The sequence below is a fragment of the Artemia franciscana genome, chromosome 5, assembly GCF_032884065.1.
Source record: "Artemia franciscana chromosome 5, ASM3288406v1, whole genome shotgun sequence".
NCBI lineage: Eukaryota > Metazoa > Arthropoda > Branchiopoda > Anostraca > Artemiidae > Artemia > Artemia franciscana.
Window position 1 is genome coordinate 39,792,544 of NC_088867.1, and position 20,943 is coordinate 39,813,486.

Genomic DNA, 20,943 nt, shown 5'->3' on the forward strand with positions numbered 1-20,943 from the left:
ACACTCATAGTCAAACATACCCCCTTTTCCAAACGACAAGTCCTGCAATTAAAAAGGGTAAGTTATATTATTTACAATCCTTGCCCTGGGGGCTTTGAGGGGTATCGCATAGCTGGAGGCATAGTCCCTAGACCCTTTACCCATTTTAAACATACTTATTTTTTTTCAAAATTCTGATGAGTGTTGAGAGGATAGGGAGGGTAAAAATGGGCAGATTTCAGGGGGGGGTGTTTGTAGCCCTACAATCGCTTTTTGGACATCTCCCTTGACATACCATGTGAGTTTCAACTTAGTATCCTCTTCCGTTCCTTAGATTTGGCTGATACACCCTTTTGACAACCATCGTGGAGGTAGTATCGTGCAGGTAGAACCAAAACCTCTCCCTTTTTCTAATGATAAATCCTGCATGTAAACAATGCAAGCTAACTTACATAATTTACAATCATGCCCCGGTGCTGTGGGGGGCATAGATGCTTGAAAGCACAGTTATTAAATCTTTTGACTAGTTTGAAAAAATGAAAGTCACAGAGTTTCAACTATTGATGATGAAAGTGGTGCATAGAAAATGATAAAAAAGGGTGGTAGCCCTCCAATCTCTCTTAAAATCCCTCAAAATACCTGGAAAGTGTCAACCTAATATCCTCAGCCGTTCCTTAGATATTTCGATATTCACTTTTCGAAAATAGCGACGAAGACCACACTGCCTTTCCATAACAAACAAATACAACGTAGAGACAATAGGGAAAATTTTAAGACAGTGGAAATTATTTCTGTAGATATTTCGGCCCTATGTCCAAGGGCCGTCTTCAGCACAATACAAGAATAAGAGAGAAACTATATATATATATATATATATATATATATATATATATATATATATATATATATATATATATATATATATATATATATATATATATATAAAAGAACTTACATCAAATTGTGAGGATTAAAACTGAATAATCAAAAACACTTTTTAAAACTTTTTTTAAAAATAGCCCTAGCATCCTTACTTCAACGAAGTTCAACCAGGACTGGCGAAAAGAATGGAATGAGAATATAAGCTCATTCAAACTGAAGAGAATAAAATGATTAGATGCAATTTCTTAAAGCTAATCTTGCTTGTTTAGCAGCCTGTCTCAAAGGCCTTTTCGTAGTTGGTTCAGTACTATTATAAATCGGTTTAGTAAAATATTTTGTTAGATCATTTTTAATTAAATTTGAGTATAAAGAATTTAGTGAGTATTCCCCCAAATCCCTGTTCAAAGAAATATTATTATTTATTTTGAGATTAATTTCGATTGATTCTCGAACCACCTGTTTTATTCCCAAATCATTACTAATGAGTGAAGAGTTTTCAAAAAGTATCATGTGGGACGGATTATTAAATATATGCCAACCTAAAGCAGAATCAAAGGAGTTGTTGGAACTATTTGAAATTAAGGCCTTGTCTATGTCATTTTTATGCTGTTGTAACCGTTTGTCTAGATTCTGATGGGTCCTGCCGACATAGTATTTTCTGCAATCACATGGTATTTGATAGACCCCTCTTTGGCGAGTAACTGGGGTCTTATCTTTACCCGAATTTAAGAAATTGATGATTTTAAAATTATTAGTAAAAACTATGTACAGATTATTTTTTGTGCAAATATTTTTTAATTTTGTTGTGATCTTTGGGATATACGGAAGATAGACAATATTTGAGGGCTTATCAGTAGCCTCACATTGTGAAGTATCTTCTTCGATTTTACAAGTTTAAAAACACCTTTTAAAACTTTTTTTAAAAATAGCCCTAGCATCCTTACTTCAACGAAGTTCAACCAGGACTGGCGAAAAGAATGAAATGAGAATATAAGCTCATTCAAACTGAAGAGAATAAAATAATTAGATGCAATTTCTTAAAGCTAATCTTGCTTGTAAAAACATTCTTGCAAAATCGAAGAAGATACTTCACAATGTGAGGCTAAGAAAAGCTGTGAGAGCTAAGAAAAATCCAAAAACATCTTCTGTGGCAGACATATAATAGGCAGCACAATAGCCCTGTCTAAGTAAATAGCGGTGCGGGCCCAGTCTATTATTTTTTTTTTTTTTAGATCAGGCCACTCTGTATCAACGGGGTTATTGTAGGAACTTTGCAAAGGGATCCTTCGATTTGAAATTGAAAGTTGTATTGCCCTTTTTCACAGTCAAAAGTGATTAAAGGGCAACTCACCCCCTCCCAGGCCCATCATTTCTCCAAACACATCCAATAAAAATTTTGAGATATTCATTTTTTCAACGCAGTTAAAAGATCCTTGAGGATCTTTTGCGTCCTTGAGGATGAAACCCCTTCCCCAGGCCCCCAGGGCAAGGGTTTTAAGTTGTATCATAGGGACATATAAGGTTTCTATAGAGTGGGTGGTCGTAGGAACTTCGAAGTGGGTTCATTGAATTATTAATCAGAAGTTATAGTGCCCTTTATAAGATCCAAAGTTATGGGAGTGCGGATACCCCCCATACCTCGTATTTTCCCGAAATACATGTGATAGAAATTTTGAGATGGCATTATTTGTTGTCGCACAAACTTTGAAAAAGGCTCATTTGATTGGAAATTTAAAGGGTTAGTGCCCTTTTTCATAGCGAAATGTGGTTGGAGGGTAATAAGCCCACCCCCTCAACGCGCATCAATTCCCGTAACACATCTAATCAAAATTTTGAGATAGCCATTTTGTTCAGTGTAGTTGAAGGATCTGGAAATTATTTCTTTGAGAAGGACATCCCCCATCCCTCAGGTTAAGGGTTGTAAGTTATGCCCTGGGGTATATTGAATTTTTATAGACTGGTTGATGGTATAAACTTCGGAGGGGTTCATTGGACTGGTAATCAGAAGTTCTGGTGCCCCTTTTTAAGATTCAAAGTGATGGGAGGACGGATACCCCCCACACCTCGTATTTTCCCGAAATGCATGTGATAGAAATTTTGAGATGGCCATTTGTTGTCACATAAACTTTGAAAAAGGCTCATTTGATTGGAAATTGAAAGGATTAGTGCCCTTTTTAATAGCCAAAAGCGATTGGAGGGTAACCAGCCCACCCCCTCAACGCACATCAATTCCCGTAGCACATCTAATCAAAATATTGAGATAGCCGATTTTGAGATATTGAGATTGAAGGGCCTGGAAATTATTTTTTGTAGAGGACACCCCCATCCCTCAGATTAAGGGTTGTAAGTTAAGCCCTGGGGCATATAAGATTTTTATAGACAGGGTGATGGAATGAACTTCGAAGGGGTTCGTTGGACTGGTAATCAGAAGCTCTGGTGCCCTTTTTAAGATTCAAAGTGATCGGAGGGTGGATATCACCCCACACTTTGTGTTTTCCCGAAATTCATCTAATAGAAACTTTGAAATGGCCATTTGTTGTTATGGAAACTTCAAGAAAGGCTCATTCTATTGGAAATTGAAAGGGCTAGTGCCTCTTTTAACAGTCAAGGTTGTTTTAGGGCAACAATTCCCCCCATACCCATCAACGCCCAAGTCAAATCTAATCAAAATTTTGAGATAGCCATTTTGTTCAGCGTAAATGAAAGGACTGGAAATCATGTCTTTGTGAATGACAAGCTCCCCACAGCCCTCAGCGCAAGGGCTGCAAGTTACAAACCAATGGCATATAAGGTTCTTATGGAAAGGCTGGTCATATAAACTCCGGAGGAGGCTGATTGAATTGGAAACCAGATGTTCCAGTGCCGTTTTTGATAGTCAAAGTGATCGGGGGCAGTCACCCCCAGGTCGTATTTTCTCCAAATGCATTGGATAGAAATTTAGAGATCGTCATTTGTTCAAAAATAGTCCAAAGATTATATAGCAAGGCATTTGGAGTTGACAGAATCTCCCAGAGTCTGGGGGTAAAGCTTGCAGGCTATGCCCCAGGGGTCGTGTGAACTTTAAAAAAGAGGCTCATTTGATTCAAACTGCATATTTTTAGTTCGCTTTTTAAGAGTCGAACATGATGGAAACTAAATACCCCCCATTCTTCTCTGCCATCGTCTTTTCCTGAAACAGATCTAATTGAAATTGTGACATAGCCATAATGTTACCAATAGTCTAAAAATCATATAACGTTGTCTTTAGAGTGAACATAATCCCCCAGAGCCCATGGGTAAGGGTTGTAAGTTATGCTCCATGGCATATAAGGTTTTTATGGAACGGATGATTTTATAAACTTTGGATTAGATGGAGCCTATTTGATTGGAAGTTGGAGGTTTTAGTGCCCTTTTTAAAAGTCAAAAGTGAATGGAGGGCAATCAGCCCCTCCTCTTCCCAAATCTATTATTCCCCAAAACACATCGGATCGAAATTTTAAGAGCTATTTTGTTCAGTATATTTGAAAGGTTCAGTAATTATGTCTTTGGGGATGTCAACCTCCACGCACTCCTCAGGACAAGGGCTGTAAGTTTGTCAATTCATTCATTGTTTACTTATAGTATATGTTATTGAGAAAGGTATGCATGTTTGAACTTTACTTTCCAAGAAGACGAATGGCATTCAGGTAAGCCTTTCGGAGAAATTTGAGGGGAGTGTTGAACCAAATCCAAACACGTTATATGTATACGAATGGTCAAAAGGGTGTAACACAGGAATATCTGAATATGATTAATTTGGAAAATTCAGGAAATGATAAGTGAGATGATCAGAAAGTATTTGCATGCTACCAATACTGCTACTACTACTACCCACCATACTACCATACTAATAATACTACCATACTACCCCCTTTACAGTATTAGGGGAAATTTGGACTAAAAGACGTTATGTGTGTCTTCAGACGACGCTATGTGCATCAGTCAAAAGACGCTATGCGCATGCACATTGTCAAAAGAGTGTATCTCAAGGATTGGTTTGGGTATTAAGTTGGAACTTCCAGATAATGCCTAAAGAGAAGAGCTTATATTTACTGCTACTACTACTTCTACTACCACTAATACTACTCCTACTACTCCTACTACTACTACTATTACTACTACTACTGCTACTATTACTACTACTACTACTTCTACTACTACTACTACTACTACTACTACTACTGCTACTACTAGTACTACTACTACTACTACTACTACTACTACTACTACTACAACTGCTACTACTACTACTACCACTACTACTACTACTACTACTACTACTACTACTACTGCTACTACTAGTACTACTACTACTACTACTACAACTGCTACTACTACTACTACCACTACTACTACTACTACTACTACTACTACTACTACTGCTACTACTAGTACTACTACTACTACTACTACAACTGCTACTACTACTACTACCACTACTTCTACTACTACTACTACTACTACTACTACTGCTACTACTAGTACTACTACTACTACTACTACTACTACTACTACTACTACAACTGCTACTACTACTACTACCACTACTACTACTACTACTACTACTACTACTACTACTACTACTACTACTACTACTACTACTACTACTACTACTACTACTACTACTACTACTACTACTACTACTACTACTACTACTACTAATACTAATACTACTACTACTACTAGTACTACTGCTACTAGTATTTCTATTGCTACTTCTAAGGCTAAGGGCATTGAGATAAAAATTTCAACAAAACATACGAACATACAGGCTATGAAAAGGATATATCAGCAATGTCATAGCAATGGCTAATTGTATTAAGTTGACACTTCCAGGACTTGATCAGAAGGATGTTCTACTGATTAAAAGGTAATATGTTAATACTACTGCTGCTAGTTGTACTACCGCTGTTCAATACCATTGCTAGTAATATCAATACTACTACTGTGACTACTATTACAACTATGCCTAAGGATATGAAGGTGAAATTTTCATGGAATTTTGAGGGGGGAGAAGGTGAACTGAATCACAACATACCGTCTGTGTGCAGGTTGTCAAAAAGACTTAGGGATGTTGAACTAACCAAAAACAATATTGGCATCCTAATACAACTGCTTCTGTTCATGCTACTACTACTGTCACTATTATTACTACTTCTATTACTACTACTGCCACTGAATCTTAGGCTACTACTATTAATTCTACTGCTACTACTACTACTACTGCTTTTAAAATTAAGGATATTAGGGCTAAAAATTTTGGATGCATAGAAAGTGTATGGAAATAATTCGGAACACACTATGCCCACACAGGTTGTCATGCGGACATATCAGAAATGCTTCAGGAACGGTTTATGGGGTTTTGCTGAAACATGGCTTATGTTGAAAGAGATGTTGAAGACACCAAAGGTGCTATGCTCGTACCGCTACTTATAAAGCTACAACTATTGCTAATGCGCAAGCTAAGGGGTATTAAGGTAACGATCTTAAGAAATATTTAGGTGGATGTTGAACAAAATCAAAATAAACTATGAGCATGTGGACTTTCAAAAACCTGATACAGCAATATTTGAAGAACACAACTTTTACTATTAAGTTAGACCTTTAAGGGCAAGTTGTGGGGGATTTTAAACTAGCCAGAAGGGACTACGTGCATACTTTGAATGTTATCACTACAAATTACTGTAACTAATGACACTAAGGGTATTAAGGATAGAACTTTAAAGAAATTGTTTATCTCAGCCTTTTCAACCATCTACTATTTAACATCTAACAGAAAAATTCCAACATGCAAACAATTTCCGCCAATATCAAGTGTAATATCTAGTGCCTTCTCAAGACCAAAACATAATTTGTGGTTTACTGAAAACAAAATACGTTCTAATTTTTTTTTTCAATTAATTTGGTATCATAAGTAAAAAATCATCAAAACCTGAAGGAATAAATATCAGTATATGTCAATTTAACGGACAATCCACGGTCATTTGTTTTGTTTTTTTAAACATAGGCACCATAAAAGCGATTGACACAAATCACGTTAATTTTAGTTAACAGTGTCTTGTTCTAAGAATTCATTTCAAAAGCTTGAGGTTAGGAGAATATTTAATATGAAAAGTAATATTTCTATGCATTGGACCAAGAATCAATATTGAAAATCGAAACGTAAATATCGATATCGGAAACGATATTTTGAAATTTCTGTTTATCTCAGCCTTTTCAACCATCTACCATTTAACATCTAACAGAAAAATTCCAACATGCAAAAATTTTTCGTCAATATCTAGTGTAAATTTGAAGTCCTTGAGGGGGAAGCAGCTGCCCCTAGCCCCCTTCCATACGCCAATGGAGCCACAGAAAAAGATTGAGAGACTAGCTTAAGATAATTTTCATCATTGCTGCTACATTCTCTTTCAAAAATAGATAATATAGTCTAGACACTTGGCTAAATAATATATTAGCTTTAGTGGGATAGCTTGCATATGACTGCAACCACTATTCTGTCATCACATAATCTAAATTTCTTTGGAAAAAAGATAATTTTGAAGTGTGTAAAATCATGAAATGTGTTAATCTTTTTTTCTAAAAACATCACCTTATCCAAAATGCCCAATATATTCAAAACTCATGCAGAAACATATGAACATTTTAGGCTCATTCTATCAAACCTAAGTTGAAATCCATGGAAAACAGACTGCGTAGGAAATAATCATTATTTCACTTGGAAAGACAGAAAGCTTAAGAGCAAATGTTGTTAGAAAGTTCTCTTGAATTGAGTTCTTTGTGATCAAATTCTTATCGTGTATATATGCAGCGCTGTCAAGTCTTTTAGTCTGTTAGTTTTGAAAAAATTAGATTGGAAAACTATTGGTAGTAATAATAATAGACATAAAGGAATTGGCAACAGCAATGCTACCATAGGCAGCGCATTAGCGCTGCCAAAGTAAAGTACGATGTGGGCCAAATTTATTATTTATTTAGTTTTTTTTTACCAAGTCACTTTGCATCGAATGAATGCATCAAATAGTATTGGTAGAGGCCTCGTTGGAATTTCAATCGATTGGAAATTAAAAGTTCCAGTGTCCTATTTAAGAGAACAAGCGATTTGAGGGAAACCAGCCCGCTCAAGTGCACATTTTATCCCTAATACATCCGATTAAAGTTTCAACTGGGCGGTTATTTATTGTACTTTCTATTCTTGTTGGATTTCATTATTTATTAAAAACAAAGGTAAAGAATATGGCATTAAACTTTGCAGTCCCTAGCGGCGGTACTGATATCCGTTTCTTGGCCCTTCAGCCAGGAAGTGTAGTGGGGGTTGGGGGTTTGGTTTGTAGTAGTTTCACGCTTGAAAAATTATTTGATGTATTTTTGCTCATCTTTGGCTTACGTATTTCTTTCCTTTTCTTTGGAAAACTATTTTGCTGAAAAAGTTTTTTTTAATTAATCACTATAACAGCCTAAATATTTACAATTACTATAATATCTCATAATGTAAAAAACAATAGCTGTATCAAGAGTTATTTTGAGAAGATTAGAGAGTCACTTTGAAGTTGTTGATACTTTATTGACTATGAAAAATGGAATGTAGATTTGAAGAAAAATTTAAAGCTAAAATTATTTTTTCACTGGCTTTTTTTGTGTGTGAGTGTGTGTGTATGGCTGCAAATTATTCAACAGCCGTATACATTATTAAAATTTCTTCCATTTGCTAAAAACAAATTTCGTTGATTATTTATTTTTTCCTAAATTTTTAGAGCTATTCTTTTGTTTTACTATTATTATTTGTTTTACTATTTTACTACTATTATATATTCGTATGTTTTTGTTTTACTATTCAAAATAGTGAAGTGATTTTTATCACTCAAGGATAAAACCATTGGCTTCAACAATTTTTGGCTGGTTTTAATTTAAAAGAAGAAGAAAAAAGTAGGCCTATTGGTTGGCTTCTTGTGACTCCTTTATGATAATTTAACTTGTAACTATATTAATGTAGCAAATAATTAAGGGTAGATTTGTTGTTATAACGCTTCTGTTTTGCGAATCTACATAATATATATATATATATATATATATATATATATATATATATATATATATATATATATATATATATATATATATATATATATATGATATTATATATATTGATATATATTATATATATTGAGTTTCCAACGAAACAATTATTTATATAAGGGAAAGTTAGTATCTTGGGATATTCTCGCATGAAAAACTATATAGATAGGTCAGAAGTCTGAGAAAATTCTTTCAGAGTCTTATTTTTTTTTTTTGAAAATAATGTCATGTCCTATGTTACATGACAATAAATATAAAAATTTCTTATGACACCTTGTCATAAGAGTGACACGTGACACTCATATGACACTGATTGTGAGTTTCCAACGTACCAATTGTTTATATAACATAATGTCTGTTGGAAGGCCTAAAAAAACAAAAATTTACAGTTGCAGTTCTTATAAATGCTGATTCTTTGGAGCCCAACACCTTAATTATCAAACGTGGTAGGATGTGAAAATCGACAACCAGGACCATCAATTGCAACAACAGTAATACGGACAGCTAAAGTAAAGACCATTGCTAAATTATCTGAAGTAATCAGAATCCAAAAACGTGTCAAAAATGAAAATGAAGGGCAAAGATACGGAGGGTTAGAAAATATGCAAAAACGATAATTAGAGTGTGTCAAAAATGAAATGAAGAGTAAAGAAACACACGGTTAGAAGACATGTGACAACGAGTATTTGAACGAGTCAAAAATGAAAATGAAGAGCAAATGTACACGCAATTAGAAGAACAGCGGCGGCGTATCGAAAATGAAAATGAAGATCAGATACACGTGGCTAGAAGACGAGCGATATTGAGTATGTGAGCAAGTCAAAAATGAAAATGGAAAACAAAGACGCACGTGGTTAGAAAATATACGACACCAAACATGTGAGCGAGACAATAAAAATCAACCTGGACATTGATGCTAAAAGATATATCAAAAGAATCGAATTTTATGTTGATTTTAAATATATAAGTTTCATCAAATTTAGTCTTTGTCATCAAAAGTTACGAGCCTGAGAAAATTTGCCTTATTTTGGAAAATAGGGGAAACACCTCCTAAAAGTCATAGGATCTTGAATGTAGATTCAAGGTCCAATCTACAAAAATGTGGGATTTCGTATTTTTTGCCAGAAGACAAATCACGGGTGCATGTTTATTTGTTTGTTTGTTTTTTTTTTTTGTTTTTTTTCCCAGGGGTCATCGTATCGACCAAGTGGTCCTAGAGTGTTGCAAGAGGGCTCATTCTAACGGAAATGAAAAGTTCTAGTGCCCTTTTTAAGTGACCAAAAAATTGGAGGGCAGCTAGGTCCCCTCCCACGCTCATTTTTTCCCAAAGTCAACGGATCAAAATTTTGAGATAGCCATTTTGTTCCGCATACTCGAAAACCATAATAACTATGTCTTTGGGGATGACTTACCCCCACCCACAGTCCCTGGGGGAGGGGCTGCAAGTTACAAACTTTGACCAATGTTTACATGCAGTAATGGTTATTAGGAAGTGTACCGACGTTTTCAGGGGGATTTTTTTGGTTTGGGTGTGGGGTTCAGGGGAGTTAAAATACTTCGCTCTTTATGCTAAATTATTTTTAGTAATTTCAACTATTTATTCTACGGCCTTTCTGATTCAGGGGTTATTCTTAAAGAATTGAGACAAAACTTAAGATTTAGTTTGAAGAGCGAGGCATTAACGAGGGGGAAAACCCCCTCATATATATAAACAAAAATATAAGAATATAAAAGTTTGTTACGTAAGTTAATTCTCAAGTTACGTATATTTTTTACTAATAAAAGCGTTCGTTAAAAATTAAAAGTTCTAGTTGCCTTTTTAAATAACCAAAAAATTGGAGGGGAATTAGGCCTCCTTCCCCACCCCTTATTTCTCAAAATTGTCTGATCAAAACTAAGAGAAAGCCATTTAGCCAAAAAAAAGAATTAATATGCACATTTCATTTTAATAATTTATATATGGAGAGCCAAAATCAGACATGCATTAATTCAAAAACTTTCAGAATTTAAATAAAAAAAACAAGTTTTTTGAAATGAAAGTAAGGAGCAACATTAAAACTTAAAACGAACAGAAGTTACTCCGTATATGAAAGGGGCTTTTCCTCCTCGACACCCCGCTCCTTGCGCTAAAGTTTGATTCTTTCTCGCAACTCTACTTTTTAAAACAATTCAAAACTTTAGCGTAAAGAGCGGGGCGTCGAGGAGGAAAAGCCCCTTTCATATACGGAGTAATTTCTGTTCGTTTTAAGTTTTAATGTCGCTCCTTACTTTCATTTCAAAAAGCTTGTTTTTTTTATTTAATTTTTCCATATTTAGAAGCCTGCCGCGTGCCAAGTGCCGGTAGTATATACTCACACACACACAAACTGTCTATATATATATATATATATATATATATATATATATATATATATATATATATATATATATATATATATATATATAATGGATGAGATACTATTGACATAGAAGAACGAAAATCGTGTAGCCTTTTATCAATAACATATAAAGGCGAAATTAGGTAGAATTTATTCATTAAGTAAGTATTTCTAGTACAAGGAGGGCAAATGAGAAAGAATTTAGCATAACGAAAATATACCCTACCAACAGATAGTTTCTGAGATTCGCTAAAAAAAAAAAACTGCCAAACTGGACAAAGAAAAAGGAGATGAAGTACAACTAGGCTATTATAAATTTTTCGCAAGATCTAATTTATCTATGTGTTTAATATTATATACAATTGAAGCATAATCAATTCTCAGTTTTTTCATCGTTTTCAAGGGATAATTTCACAGTTTCTTTCATATTTTTTTCTAATATTTATTCCATGATAAACTAATTTTTGAGAAAGGGGGACTTGAGCATTGGCTAAAGATTAAAAAATAGGGCCATTTGTCTCTTTAAAATTGAAAGCTACGACAACTGTTTTTCCACATTGAAAGAAAGCCCAATATCTTTATATCCATTGTAAAGCTAATTAAACGCGTTTTCAAATCCAATAAAAGTACGGCTTAGATTCAAAACGTCGTCTGTAAAAGTTATTAAAGACAAGTTAAATCCATGGTGAATACAACTAAAACTAACAGAATTTTGGGCATGTAAAACAGAGTTGTTAAATAAAGAAGGTGAGGTAAGGCGACCTTGACGGACTCCTTTCAAAATATCAAAAAGGGAAGATCCCCCCTCTAACCTCGCCTTGAGGTGATGGTACACATACAGAAGGCACTTTACTATACAAAAATTTACTCCCCTTTTATACGCTACAAGTAAAACTTGGGAAAAAATGCAAGAGTTGATAGCTCGAGCAACATCTAAGGCACAAAGGATAATATCGGATCTACTTCTTTCTGCAGCAGCAAGAACATTCATTAAAGCAGAAAGGGCATGCTCCCGGCTAATACCTTTTTGGTAACCGAACTGGTGGGGTGGGACATAACATTTAGAAACAATTTCATCCAAAATAACTGACCCAAATAATTTAAAAATAGTACAAGAAACCGTCATAGCTCGGAACGAATTACACGCAGTAAAATCCTTTTTGCCTTTTTTCGGGATAGGGTTTTTTTGACCCACCGTAAATTGATAAGGAATAACGTTTTCAACAGATATTTGAAAAGTAGAGATAAACGATTAAAAAGAAAAGCACTTGCATAATCAAAATGTCCAGCAGTAATTCCATCAACTCCTGCGGAATTTCTTTTCTTTAGTTTGTTTACAATTACACCATACATCATGTGGCTTAATTATAAATGTCGAAGATTCGTGTTTTTTTTTCAGACAAGCACTTAGTTCTTTTTTCAAATTTTGATTCAAGAATAGGATCGGGAGCAGAAAACTCATGCTTATTATAATTTATCCACTCAGGATCAGGAATATTATTTGCATCAATGTTCACAAGGGCGTTCAAATTTTTTTCAGAACTTCCAAGGGTTCTCTGCAATTTTGTGAGTGTTTTTCTCAATAAGATCAGCCTTATGTTTTCTTGACACTTTAGCAAAAAAATGATTAGAACGTAGCCGCAAACCATCAACAGTCCGAAACTTCGGCCTGCCGCAATCCTTCCAAATATTCAGCTAAATTTTAGAAGACTCGCACGTGGAAATAAGGGAAGGGTTTTTTTTTACCAATCCTGAACTTGAGAGCCTTTCCTAATACGCTTGCACGGGACAGCTGAAGTTTCAGCACACTTTAATACATGATTAATTTCTGCTAGATAGGTGGTAAGACCGATGGCTATTTCTTTTTCACTAAGGCCCCAGCGCGTGCACAACAAACGAAAGGGCACCTTTATTTTATTTAATGTTCTGTCATATTCAAGACGAAACCTCTCGTGGTTAACTTTTTTCCAGTATTTTATATAAAACCACTTTTTACCTGGCTGTTTAATGGCACTAAATGGAGCATTTATTTTTAACGTTATTATAAGGTAATCCGAATAAAAGCCATCACTAATTACCTCGACAGTTTCTCAGGGGAAAGATGCAATAAAATGATCAAGGTTAGAAGTCGCTGACAGGACAGCAATAAACGTGAAAGTTTCTGTTTTGGTAGCAACTGAGTAGGAAGGGGGGGAAGGAATTCAGAATGAGTTGGGTTCATGACGATGAACTGTCTGTTAACTCACAATTAAAATCTCCTGTGATCAAAACTCGAGCATTTGGGCACTTTGAAACTCTCTTCACAAAACTCGCTAGCCTTTTGCAACCATTTATGAATTTATTCTCTGATTGCGAAGAGCAGTAATTAGTTGGCAAGTAAACGTTTATACACATTAGGTCCGAAAATTTAGTAGCAATAAAATGGTCATTCGACTCAAGGAGATTGACGAGAAATTGCGAAATGATAGCTAATCTGCCTGAAGGTCGGCCACGGCACTTGTTCATTTTCGCTGGTGAAGTAAGAGATAAGAATTCTGTGAAATGCTGAGTATATTTTTCCTTTCATCAGATAAAAAATGTTCTTGCAGAAAAATTATTTCATTTGTACTTAGAAGTTCAGAGAGGACTAGGCCTTTGTCAACCACTTTGTCATTGATATTCCATGATAAAAGACTTAAGGCTCGAGCAATTATGCTGACTTAACTTTACTTAAAAGTCCTTTTAAAGGGCGACTGGACATTTGAAGCTGTAACAGGGATGATCCTGTGATTTGCATAATGCACACTTCTTGGGTCTTTGACAAGATATTTTGGAGCTTGAATGACTATGGTCACCGAAGACTGCGCAAAATATGCCTATAGGCTTGACGTTTGAAACATCTTACCGGGAGGGAGAGATACACAGCAACTTTGATCCTCTCATAATCTATGACTGGGGGATTTTTTATGGTATTCAAAAGGTAAACTTTGGTTTCAAATTTCAATCGAAACGAGTGGGTATTGTCAATCTGTTTTGAACTGACACATTTTGGTATTGGGCGCAAAGTTCATCGTCATTTATATTGATGGGAACAAATTGAGCAATACGAAGGTGAGAGGGGCTCCTGATTGTTGCAGAAAGGGATATATCACCGTTCTGAAATACCCCAACAAGAGTTTCTGCGTCAGCCTTGCCAGCTATAACAACTCGCCAATTACCTTTTCTGGGCTGAACTTTGACAATTTTAGAGCACTTTATGCCACAAATTTTTTGCAAAAAGTCTTTCCTCAAATCTGAGTTCGTGAGGTCAGAGGGCAAACTCTTGAGTACCACTGCATATGAGGGCTTTTTTCAGTAACTGTAGAGACAGTCGAGGGGGTGTGAGGGTTCTTATTCGTGAAATTGTCCAGCTTATTACAAACTTCTGTAACTTTTCTGGTGATTACTGCTGGTATCTCACCAGGACATATAGGGACTTCGTCAGGTTCAACTCTCACGAAAACTAGCATCTCAATTGTACTTTACTCACAAAGTCCAAATACCTTTAACATTTCGTTAATATTGTCTTCGGCACTTTTTTTAATTGACACTCTATTGGTGTAGTGAGCAGAAGACCACAATATCTCCTTAGCCATGTATATATCGTCCTTCGTAAAAAACTCGCATGCTTTACGACTTATCTCATCACTCTTATTGCCAGCTTTTTGAGCACGATTTAAAAAGTTCAAAATTGAGTTCCAAACTAATATCTCCGACATAGCTATCGCAGATAATATCTCACCAACAAAAAATGGGTCTTGGTTGGGCGATAATTGGATATATATGTATGTATTTTTTTTCGAAAACGGCGTCATATTTTTCGGGAAAATTGGTATCTTGGGATATTCTAAGTAGTAACCCTGTAACAGAAGCGGAAGATACGCTTGAGGCTTTAAATATTATACTGTTAACTTCATTGCATATATCCTAAAGGTCATTAGCATATTAAAAACGGTACATACTTAATATTCAGTGATGCCATGACTATTCAATGAATAAAATTTTTATTCGGGTTGAATGAAATCGGTTTACATTTTATAGGTTTCCTACACTGAGCGAATATAATAGCAGAATTTTTAAACTTATTTTGTAATATGAACGGAATTTTTAATGAATCAAAAAGCAAAAGTCTGCTACTCCTTTCTTCTTATGACATGCGCTTGGGTAAACTAAACCAGCGAACGCTTGTATCCAATGAATCACTTATTTTTGCAAAAACTGCGTGAATAGAAATCTGGGAACTTTAAATGCATCTTATAATAAGAACCAAATCCTAAAGGTCATTAGCATATTAAAAACGGTACATACTTAATATTCAGTGATGCCATGACTATTCAATGAATAAAATTTTTATTCGAGTTGAATGAAATCGGTTTACATTTTATAGGTTTCCTACACTGAGCGAATATAATAGCAGAATTTTTAAACTTATTTTGTAATATGAACGGAATTTTTAATGAATCAAAAAGCAAAAAGTCTGCTACCCCTTTCTTCTTATGACATGCGCTTGGGTAAACTAAACCAGCGAACGCTTGTATCCAATGAATCACTTATTTTTACAAACACTGCGTGAATAGAAATCTGGGAACTTTAAATGCATTTTATAATAAGAACCAAATTTTAACGAATCAAAAAGTGGCAAATATGCTCCCCTTTTTTATGGCACGCGCTTGGGTAAAGTAAACTGGCGATTTTATATTCCCGAATGAATCAATTGCTATTGCATTTTCTAAAAGGGAACATATGACCATCCACGTCCCATATCAGAGGGCCTAGAATACCAGTCTACCAACTTTTTGTCCCCCTTTTTTTATTTTAAAATTTCTCTTAAATTTTGAAAAAAAATTACTTAAAAATGTTTTCAACTTTCTTTGGGTCATACAAATTTTTCCAATTTTTGTACGTGTTTTAAAATGACATTAAATATACTTATAACAAAAGAAATTCATTTGTAACACTTTCGAAATACAAAATGAAAATGATATACATATGTTAATCGTGACTTTCCTATTAGAAAAATAATGTTTGTAGTGACATTTTTTCCTTTTTTATATTATTTTCAGTTTAAATTTTTTTATTCTTTTTTGGGACTTAAAAATTTTTTTCCAACAACTTATATAAGACCCAAAATGGAATAAGTGCCATGTCAAGAGAAATCATTGAAGTGTCTTATGGAATGGATTCAAAGCATTCATTTTTGTTTTTTATTATGATATTCTACATCATGCAATTATCTCAATAAAAATATTCTATATGCATTGCTTTGATATGTTTCCATTATTTTAGAGTAAGCTAGCAAGTCGAACATTTAAAATATTTTGTTAGAAAGCTGAAGATGTGAGAAAAGAAATTTTCAGAGACATAGGTACTACTAGTGACAGCATATAAGGTATAACAAAACCTGAGATAGGATAACAGGTACTTTTACCCAAGTTTGAAAGAGAAGAGTTGGATATTTCTCAAAAAACGACAACAGGCAATCAGAGGTCCAGACATACAGGCATATAGAAAGAGACAGAAACAAATACACACACACACACATACGCACACAAAAATACGCAAGGAACGACTTAGAGACAAGCAAACACCCGCGAATACACACAGGCATAGGAGATAGATAAGCAAACAACCGCTCAGATACAAAGGCATACAAAAAGAGAGGGAGAGAGAGAGAAAGAGAGAGAGAGCAAGACAGAAAGAGAGAGAGAAAGAGAGAGAGAGAGAGCAAGACAGAAAGAGAGAGAGAGAGAGAAAAATAACATATGAAAAATGCACAAAGACAGACACAGCGACAAGCAACTGCCCGCTCAAGCACTTGGGCACAAAGAGAGAGGGGGGTTAGCAAAAAAGCACTATGACACACAGCAAGAGAGAGAGAGAGAGAGAGAGAGAGAGAGGGAGAGAGAGAAAGAGAGAGAAGCAAACAGTCACTCAGACAGACAGAGAGAGAGAGAGAGACAAAACCCCTACAAACACAAAGAGTCGGACACACAAAAAGAAAGACATAGAGACAAGCAAACACCTGCTCAAACACACATCCACAGCGAGAGAAAGAAAGAAGAAAACATAAACAAAAACTCAGATTACAGACACAGCGACAAACCAGCATCCGCTTAAACACACAGGCACAGAAAGTGAGAGAGAGAGAGAAAGAGAGAGAGAGAGAGACAAAAACACATACAAACAAACAGTGTAGACGTTTGTTCAATGAATAAATGCTTTTATATTAATTATTCTCCACTGAGTCGCTAATTGAAAGATTTGGAATGTACCAAGTAACTGAGTTTTTTGTTTAAAGTGCTTTTTTTAATTTTTTGGTACTCACCCAGCAACTAAAACAGTCGGAATTTATCAACTACCGGAGTTCAATGGAGTCAAAAGTACTTTTATTTAATTTTTTTGAAACTCAGCCAGCAGCTAAAACACTCGAAATTTTTCAACTACCTGAGTTTATTGCAGTCTGCTTATATTAAAATTGTTAATACTCAGTCAGCAACTAAAACATCCAGACTTTACCTACTAGCTGAGTTTGTTGTATGTAAAAGTGCTTTTATTAAATTTTTGTACTCAGTCACGAATTAAAAAGGTTGAAGTCAAAGGTACTTTTATTAATTTTTGGGTACTTTGCCAGCAACTAAGACAGTCAGAATTTATCCACTTCCTCAGTTTATTGTAAACAAAAGTGCTTTTATGAAATTTTTCATGCTTGATCAGTAACTAAGACACTCGGAATTTACCTACTTGCTGTGTTTGTTACATGCCAAAGTGATTTTCATTAATGTTTGATTTTCAGTCACTAATTAAAAGACTCGAGATTTACCAAGTACCTGGGTTTATTGTAGTTAAAAGAGCGGCTGTTTGCTTCTCTGTCTCTCTCTCTTTTTCTTTCTCTCTCTCTCTCTTTCTCTCTCTCTCTCTCTCTCACTCTCTCTCTCTCTCTCTCTCTCTCTCTCTCTCTCTCTCTCTCTCTCTCTCTCTCTCTCTCTCTCTCTCTCTCTCTCTCTCTCTCTCTCTCTCTCTCATACATACATGTATGAAGATTCCTTTTCCTGCTTCTCCAACTTTATAATAAAAATTCCAAATGTTCGAATTGCTAGCTTACCCTATAATAACGGAAACATAACAAAGTAACAACACATTTTTATTGAAATAATAACATATAGAATATAATCATTGCAAATAAAAATAAATGCTTTGAATGAAATCCCATAAAATACTTCGTAATATTTATCTTGACATGTCACTTATGCTAATTTGATTTTATATGAGCTTTTGAAAGTTCAAAAAGGGAAATGCAAAGGAAAAAATAAGGGAAATGTAACTACAAAAACTACTTTTCTTATAGAAAAAAATCACGACTAACATATGCATATAATGGACATATAATGGACATATATACAGATTGTCAAGCTATTGTATTTTGTTTCTTTGATATTTTTTGTTTAGACAGTTGAAAAAAATCTTAATTGTCAATTCGGTATGTGCCTCATAATTTTCTGAAGAGCGGTGAATTGAACATAATATATATGCATATATATTAAAGTTTGAAACTTTACAGGTTTGATGAATGCTGCAGACTATTACGGTTTAGATGAACTTCGTCGTGGTTGCATTGGTTTTGTTCAAACCTGTATTAATGTCGATACGGTGTGTGCCTTATTGTCGTCCGCAGAGCGGTATATCCAGTATAAATGTACGAAAAGTTTGGTCCAGAAAGTTTTAGAATTTGTAGATGAACATGGGAATGAAGTGCTGAATCTGGGGTCATTTACATTACTGCCACAACATGTTGTTAGGCTGATCTTATCAAGAGATGAGTTGAAAGCTGATGAATTTACAAAATTCCAGGTATGGCAAATTTGATTTCCTGTTGAAGAAACTTTCCACTTGGTTTTCCAGTTTTTATTCTGTTTTTGTTTTTATTTTCATTATGGTTGCAGAGATTGCTACTACCTAGCAAAGGGTGAACCACTGTCCATAATAAAGTTACCTTTAAAAAACATATTTTTTTATAGAAAAAAACTGTCTAGTCAGAATAAATTGCCGTTTTAAGCTGATTCAGGAATGGTAACTAGTATTTTTATTAATAATAGTAACGAGTTTTATTAAAACCCAACATACAAAAAAGAAAGACGGTGCATAAACAAAAGAAAAAGAAAAAATACAACTAAACACAAACAAATACTTACTATACTTACTTGTAATTGCAGCAGGATTATATGTTTCCAACTCACTTGGCATCTAAATAAAGCTTCTTACTGATGGTCTTCATGATGAGCGGTCTTGAGCCAGTTTTCGACGAACCTAAGCCAGTATTCGTCCCATCTGTGGCCAAATTTGCGATACCTCAAGTTAGCTTCAAATTTTTTAACTAGCGTCCATTAATTTTTAAACTGTCCTCCATATCTTCTACGCCATGTTGACAGGGGCTCAGCGAGCAGTATTGGTTTAATGAGGTGATTTTCAGGGTGATATGATGCATGTCCAAGTCAGCGGAGCCGGTGGAGCTTGATAGTGCCTGAGATTCTGTCTTATTATAACAACGTTGGCGGATTTCCTTACTAGAGCTGTGGTCTAAGAACCTTGTGCGCAAGATTGGACGCAAGCAACGGTGATGTAAGACTTCTAGAGTGTGCCCCTGAGCTGCATTGTCGACTTATAAATCCTGCGGAGATGAGCAAAGACTGCTTGAGCTTCGAATATTTTTCTTTTGATATCTTGATCACATCCTCCTCTATATGCCACTTTGTCAAGCATTTGCTAAACTGATTCTAGGTTTGGGTGAGAAGATTTACATCGTCAGCGTAGTCAAGGGCCGTCAAGCTGAAGTTTTCACCAACTAGTACTCCTTCAAATCTCCAGAGAGTATGTTCAAGGATCCAATCGAAAATAATAATTAGAAAGGATGGGAGAAAGTATGCAGCCTTGTTTGACACCCCATTCCACATCAAACAATGAAGATTATTTGCCATAGACTCTGACTCGGGATGCACTTCCTTGGTAATAAATTCCCAGGATGTCAATGAATTCCTGTGGCATGCCATCTTAAAGGAGAATCTTCCGCAAATTATCCGTTCAACTGAGTTGAAGGCAGCAGCGTTATCTATGAATATGCTGATGAGTGGAAGGTTGTACTTTTCGTATTGTTGCATGATCAAACGGAAGGCAAAAACCTGATCCGAGTATCCGCTGAACTGGACTAGACCCGGACTGGTTTTCCTGCGTTCGCTTATCTCTCGCTGTGCGGAATCCTTGTAGTAGAATGATGGAGAGTAATTTTTCTGTAATCTCGATGATATATATTCCTCTTTAATTGACATACTTCAACTTATCACCTACTTTGTAAATGTAAAGGATGACGGGAATTTATCAATCTTTTGGGAACTTTTGGGGTTTCCATATTTCAATAAATAGTAGTAGCAGCTGGCTTGCAATCGAGTGGGGGGGGGGAAGCTGTGTAGATCTCAAGCCAAAGGCTGTCATTGCCAGGAGACTTATGTCTTTGGAGGTTTTTTCGATTATTTCGTCAGTTTTTTGGCACAATCAGCATTGATATTTTCTTGGTGGTCATTGACAGGGTTGGAAACACTCG

The 20,943-nt window shown here is 35.2% G+C and overlaps 1 protein-coding gene across 3 annotated transcripts in view; it reads left to right on the forward strand.

The window, feature by feature from the left end:
• LOC136027395 (serine-enriched protein-like) overlaps positions 1-20,943 on the forward strand; it is an 82,276-nt gene that overhangs the window by 36,519 nt on the left and 24,814 nt on the right. For all 3 annotated transcript variants that reach the window (XM_065704606.1, XM_065704603.1, XM_065704604.1), the window contains exon 5: positions 18,910-19,199. In XM_065704606.1, the coding sequence (XP_065560678.1) occupies positions 18,910-19,199 (290 nt within the window). The remainder of the gene's footprint in view (positions 1-18,909; positions 19,200-20,943) is intronic.